A 6,461-nucleotide genomic window follows, 5' to 3' on the forward strand; every position below is an offset into this window, starting at 1 on the left:
GCAGGTTTCGTGGTGTAGTTGGTCTCCGGTTCGAACCGAGGCGAAGCCATTTTTCTTTTGGCTTTTGTTTTTCATAACTGGGAAATTTTGAGCAGCTATGATTTACTAGATATTTATATGTGCAATTGTCCACAGAAAAAAAACTGCAAACTTAGGCGAAGCCATCTTTTTTACCTTTTCATAAGTGGGAAATTTTGACCAGCTATGATTTACTACGACTAGATATTTATATCTGCAGCTGTCCACAGAAAAAATATATGCAAACAAGAGCAAAACGCAGAGAATGTGTATATCTGTCCTCCAAATTGCCAAGCATCTACATCAATCGCTGCAATACGCATAAATACTTGGGCATGACAACCAAATCTCGATGTATAAATGCAAAGCAAAGTCCCAGTCTCGACTGGCGGCGACTGAAGCTGACTCACAATTAGCACAATAAACATGGAGCTGCATCGATAATTTCAGAGACTAATTACTCTGTGACGAAACGGATGATGACCATCACAGTCCTGATTAACTTGTAACAGGGCATCACCACATGTGGTACAATCTCGCAATCCTGATGGATGAATGAGAATGATCTTCATGTGCCACTTGTCTGAATTCTCAAAGGCATATGCAAACCTGATCTACAATGGTGTCCCAAAAGCACAAGTTTCTGCCTGAACTTGTTTTTTTATATCGATAGCTGAATCGTGGACCGCAGGTCAACAGGACAGTCCTATTAGGTCTCACCAGTGGAGTTACATCGGTGGAAAGCCGAGCAGAACTGCCCAAGTTGTGTCCCTGTGCGGATGCTGGCTCCAACAATGTCATCTCCAGATCTGCAGCATATCAGCAGAAGCATATTTTGTTGTCCCTGTCAAGCCCAAGTTCATCTCCCATGGACCAAATCCTTCCATAAACAGAAAGGTGATGCTCAAGACTATTCTTCAGATAAGAATAGTATCTGCTATCAGCATGATCTCGGGCCCATACGTGTTGGTTGCTTAGTGGTGCCACGAAGGCTCAGTGTTGCATGATCTTCCCCTGGCCTTACAGCACACAGCGTCTTGGTATCATATCATATCTCTTCTTCTTCTAGGACCATTTTGCTCTGACCTCCTGTATCCACCCCCCCTGGTTGATCATTACACAAAAATTCAGCAACATGTCAAAGATGATAAGGAAAAGAAATAAAGAGCTAAACTTAGCATCGTCATACAGTATTTTATTGCTTCCTGCGAGTTATTCTGGCCGTTCGTTGGGGATGTGGCAAACATGTCTGTGTTTCCTTGGCATCTTATATTATCATATAGATAGATGACCAATCTAAAAACAAGTAAAGTATAGAACTTGATTAGTATACAAGGTCCTAGATGCCCTGGGATATCTGAACAAGTATTCCCTCCGTTCCAAATTAATTGAAGTTCTAGGGTTATCCTAAGTCAAACTTTTTAAAGTTTAACCAAGTCTATGGAAAAATCTGCTAAGATCTACAAAATCAATTAATCAAATATATAGTAAGAAAATACCCACACGAATCTTCGTGTAAGATCAATGATACAGGACTTAGATGTGCAATACTTATGGCACATCTAGATGTGCTTTAGCAAAACTGAAATATATTTTATAGAGAATCTACAGAAACTAATTTGGCGTTGATATATTTTTTCTATGAACTTGGTAAAACTTAAAGACGTCTTTACTTAGGACAAACCTAGAACTTCAACTAATTTGAAATAGAGAGAGTATATTATTAGCCTCTAAATAAAGATATCAATCTAAATAAACCAAAGAACTTGATTAGTAAATAAGGTCCTACAGGTCCTGGGTTATCTGAAACTAGTATATCATTAGCCTCTACATCGGTCCAATGATCCTGTATCATGACGATAATTTTCGGCAATAACACTGCATAAATTGCTTGTTGGGATAGCATCAAGGATCTCATCTGGCTATTACTAGTAGTATTTTCACTAGTTGCTGATCTCATGCAAGTCCTTGTTGCATTCCTTGTCTGTCTGCATCAAGAGAGCGATGCTCAACCCAATTGTTTGTGAACTAGTGGGACTTATTTTTCAAATCTGACAAAAAAGTCTATTGAATGTAGCAGCGAAAGAGTGAAACGGATGTACAACCGCCGCGATCAGAGTTAATCTACTGATTGGACAGGACCCGGAAGGTGCCAAAGGGGAACAAAATATCAAGAACCGTTCCATCCGGCGACGGCAATTCGGTAGGTTCCATACGCTAAGTGCATGCGCTTAAGCTTGGGAAATAATGTCAGCATATAGTAAATTTCATAGATAACTCAATAAAAATCATGCCTGCACATTATTTACCGATCTACATGCCTATTGGAGTTTCAGTCAAACTTTGAATTTTCTAGGAGATTCATCTACTGATATATACATGCCTATTGGAGTTTCAGTTAATAGGTAAAAAAATATTACGTAAAAAAAGATAAAAAATAACATTATACTGACCAGTAAATCATCTTGCTTGAAACTGCCTGGTCTTATGTTCCAGTTCCGTCAGCAAAAGATGGCGGGCAGGGTCCTGAAGCTGGCATGTCAGTGTTAGGCAGTAACTGATGATTCTGGTTTTGTTGTGCCTTTTGAGATGCATAGGGAAACATATCCGGCAGCTGCGAGGAATCGACACCGTAAGCTAACAGGAGTAAAAGTCTGATAGATCAGGAGGAGACTAAGTGTGTTGTACTAACCTGAGATGCTGCTGTTAGTGTGTCGTCTGGATGCAGGAAAGGGTTTCTTGGCTCACCACAGACACCATTGTTTTGCATCTGGTTTGCCACATTGAGGGAATCGATAGCTGGAGATTGGACCCTAGGCATTTGATTTGGGAGATGATGGTTCATAAACGGTGCTATTCTTTGCAGCTGGCTAAGGCTCTGCGTCGCGGGCATGCACGCTGCGTTCAAGCCCATGGCCATCGGCGGCATGAGTTGGTGGGCACCAGGGTACATCATGGGCGCCATCCCAGTAGTCATCCACATGATCTGAACCCAAGCCAACACTGTGAGTCGAATACCGTGCTTGATTGAGGAGAGATTAGAAATTCAGGGTGTGATTTTCAATTTTGAACCTGAACTTGCAGTTGCAGAGACTTCAAGTACTCGATTGCTTCGTCTAGGATGGACGCCTTGTCGCTCTGCAATTAATTTTTAGCTAGGATCAACCATCCACACCAAACTAGAAACGTAACAATGGTTCAAGAACACAAGTACTAATGCAGAAACTTCTCTGATACCTTGTTGCAATGGGGTACGAGTTCTTGCAATGCTTTCATCTTTTCGTTGATCCGATCCCTTCTTTTCTGCAAAACAGAAATATCACGAGACTGGTTTGCAACAGATCAACACTGGAATGGGTGAGTCGTCAGGGCTTTACCCGCTCTGATTGGTTATGGACCTCGGCAGCACGAGTCCTTCGCTTTGCCGCCGGCCGCTGCGGGCGGGTCTCATTGACGGCCTCACAGTCGTCGGCATCCTGCAAACATCATAATATTCCCTCCGTCACCGGTTCAGCCGAAACTATACACAAACTTAAATAAGTGCTTAGCAATGTCGCCGTCTGCGCCGACAAGGTAGAGGGGAAAAGGAAGAGAACCTCGCGGTGGCTACCCAGTTCGTCCCTCCCCCTCTTAGACAGTAGCGCTTGGCCTCCCGCCGAGGACGAGCCCGGCTCCTCCTCCGGCGACGGCAGCAGCGCCGGCGCCGTCACCGCGTTGCTCCCGCAGAAGCTCGTCCCGGCGCCGCTTCCCGCCACGAGCGCCCCCGCGTCCCCGTCGACGACGCCGTGCCAGAGGTGCGAGTACAGGTCCCTGCCGCCGCCGCCGTCCGGGATCAACCACGCGGCCGCGTCCTCCGCGGTGACGCCGCTGGCCGCGCCGCTCTGGGGGAACCGCCGATGCGGCGTCTGGGCCTGCGCCTGCGCTACGATGGCCCCGTCCTGCCACAGCAGCTCCACGAGCTCGCCGCCCGCCTCCTGCAGTCTGCGCCACGAGAAGGCTCGCACAAGGAACAACAAGCACACAAGAAAAGAAACAAATCAATTGGGCAGAGAGAAGCTCGTGAATTACGGGAGGTGCCTCTTGTGGTTGGGCGCCGGTCTTGCGCCGTCGTCCATGATCCTGGAGCCGTCGAGCTGACGGGCCTCTCCACTTGAGCAGAAACCGGCGGAGAGCCAAGCTCTGTTCTGGAGAGAAGGAGAAGGAGGTGTGGAGTGTGGAGTGTGGGCTAGTCTAGCTGGGTTGGATTTTCTCGGGAATAATAAAAGGAGAGGAGAAGAGAAGAGTTGTGCTGCATTTGTATGGAGGGGAGGATCCGTTGACATCGTTGTCGCCCGTGTGGCTGTGAACAGTTTGTATAATGCATATCTAAATATTTTTTAAAAATGTCACGTCTAAGCTTTTACAAATATATAATGCAGCAACAAAAAAAATAGAATAAGAAAATAGACCACAGAAGGAGTGGACATCAGTTTAGATGTGACATAACTATATCACATCTAGATGTGTCCTAAATAGACCCGACTGTGAATCCGCGGCAGCCACCAAGAAAAATACAGTATTTGCATATTGAACATGAAAATAAAAAATCAATAGAAAAATACAGAAATAATAAAGTACATTTTTTCATAAAAAAAGTAACCACCGGCGAAAACGTACCCAATTATCTCGCGCGGTATTCCATGGCAGTATGTGGAACAACACATACTCTGATAAAATAAGCTTTTACATTAATTAGAAAAATATAGCATCAAACGGATACAATCACGATGGACAACATCTTGACCTCTGCATATCTATCATGCACACAGCCAAAACATGAACTATCCGACAAAAGAAAAATAAAAATCTAAAATATCAATAATAATAAAGTCCTAGTGAGTGATACTATGTCTATATCGAGAGAGGTGGTGGTCTGATCTAGAGATTATACTGTCGTCCATGTTGGGTAACCTCTCTAACCACCCGTGTTAAACATCGGTTGATACTCAGTTTGGTGAAGCATAGACACATGCAAAGACAATACGTGCAACAAAAAATAGCCTCTAGAGGAGATTAACTTTTGCCCTTAAAAACAACATCATTTCTACATAGTCATAGATACCATAATAAGGCGGACATCTTACATCTATTTGGTAATATTTTTCCTGTCTCGATGGAGGGCCTTCCAGGATTGGAACTTCAGTGAAGTACCTTTCAAACTGAGCTTCCAAACTATGAATCACTTCCATCCTCACAAACTAGATCCATTGTTGATAGCCTTTAACAAATATTTTTATACCAAGTGTACTTTCACGTATTGTAGTGTATTTTTCATAACAATATATGTGTACTTCCCACGAGTAAGTGTGGTGCATCAAGCCGCTCAAACTATAATGAAAAGGTTTCAGGTAGAGTCCAAAGCTACATGTTTCGTTGGTTAGCCAGCCACGGACAAAAACAAGGATGCACATGATCTCAATACGAACCTAATCTCGCCTCAACCTCTTGGAAGCACAATCAAAATTGATTTTGAATCTTGTAGGTTTAAAAATATTTACACATGCGACATGAGCTACAAGAATAGGCCTATGTAGAAAAGCCAGAAGAAGCGAAGAGGCTAGGAGCAGTCGTAGTGGCAGAACATGAGTCAAAGTCTAGAATAACCCTACAACCAGAGTCAGTAATCTGAACGTAAGAAATGAGCTGCATGATAACCGAGGAACATGAAAAGACAAAGGGTTAAGAATGCCTCAACCATTAATTAGGAGGGAGGTACAACCAACATTGAGAAGATGAACAGTAGAATCAAGAGGTCAAATAGAGGACAAAGTGGATGAATCGTGAATGTGAAAAGAAGTATCAAGAATCCACTAAGATGTATGTGCATGTGTAGAATCACAAAGCCGTAAAAGGAGGTAGTGTAGCATGACCAATATTGTCTGCGGATGTCAATGGAGGAGACGAGGTCGCATGCAGACAAGCACCAAGTGCCTAGGGAAGGCACATGTGAAAAGAGTAGTCGACGAAGCCATATGCACCAACATGGTTGGTAAAAGTCATGAGAGGAGTTGGTGTAGAGTGACAATAACCATGTGCGGAGGCCGCAAGAGGAGTCACAAAAGAGCGACCACAATGACCGTCTGTAGAAGTCGGTGCAGAGAGACCACCACCATCGACGGAAATCAGGAGAGAAGTCGATGTAGAGCGATCAACACAACCTGTAGAAGACGTCGTAGGGGATGATATCACAGGAGGGCAAGCACCAAGCACCGAGAGACAACACATGTGCGATACACTCAGACAAGATCAGTGCAGGGAACACCATCAAAAAGCAGCATGCATCAAGGGAGGCAAATAATCCAGGACAACATAGACACTGTTTTTACATTTTTTATGTTCCCAAAAGCTAGTGCACCAACCACGAATAGCAACTAGTAGCAGCACTTATCAACAATAAGGAAGAA

At 43.9% G+C, this 6,461-nt stretch overlaps 1 protein-coding gene across 2 annotated transcripts; it reads right to left on the minus strand.

The window, feature by feature from the left end:
* Nucleotides 1–239: 239 nt before the first annotated feature.
* LOC109767228 (transcription factor PHYTOCHROME INTERACTING FACTOR-LIKE 13) lies at nucleotides 240–4,351 on the minus strand. Of its 2 annotated transcripts, XR_002233823.4 has the most exons (9): nucleotides 4,087–4,351; nucleotides 3,615–3,999; nucleotides 3,396–3,494; nucleotides 3,256–3,321; nucleotides 3,091–3,156; nucleotides 2,711–3,004; nucleotides 2,472–2,632; nucleotides 1,208–1,314; nucleotides 240–1,122 (listed from the first exon to the last, which is right to left on the minus strand). XR_002233823.4 is itself a non-coding variant. In XM_020325989.4 (8 exons), the coding sequence occupies exons 1-7, from the start codon at nucleotides 4,338–4,340 to the stop codon at nucleotides 2,504–2,506; spliced, it is 1,293 nt and encodes a 430-aa protein (XP_020181578.2). In that variant the 5' UTR covers nucleotides 4,341–4,349; the 3' UTR covers nucleotides 240–1,122; nucleotides 2,472–2,503. The 2 variants fall into 2 exon arrangements, 1 of the variants encoding a protein (XP_020181578.2); XM_020325989.4 differs by lacking the exon at nucleotides 1,208–1,314 and having other exon boundaries at nucleotides 4,087–4,349.
* Between the last annotated feature and the right edge of the window lie 2,110 nt (nucleotides 4,352–6,461).

The sequence above is a fragment of the Aegilops tauschii genome, chromosome 2 (assembly GCF_002575655.3).
Source record: "Aegilops tauschii subsp. strangulata cultivar AL8/78 chromosome 2, Aet v6.0, whole genome shotgun sequence".
Classification (NCBI taxonomy): Eukaryota; Viridiplantae; Streptophyta; class Magnoliopsida; order Poales; family Poaceae; genus Aegilops; species Aegilops tauschii.

Bases quoted from the DNA above. Each gene is read 5' to 3' on its own strand.
- LOC109767228 (XM_020325989.4), bottom strand. From the start codon at position 4,340: ATGTCAACGGATCCTCCCCTCCATACAAATGCAGCACAACTCTTCTCT. The intron at 4,000-4,086 runs GTAATTCACGAG...CTCGTGGCGCAG, and splicing joins AACCACAAGAGGCACCTCCC to ACTGCAGGAGGCGGGCGGCG. The intron at 3,157-3,255 runs GTATCAGAGAAG...AATTAATTGCAG, and splicing joins TCGTACCCCATTGCAACAAG to AGCGACAAGGCGTCCATCCT.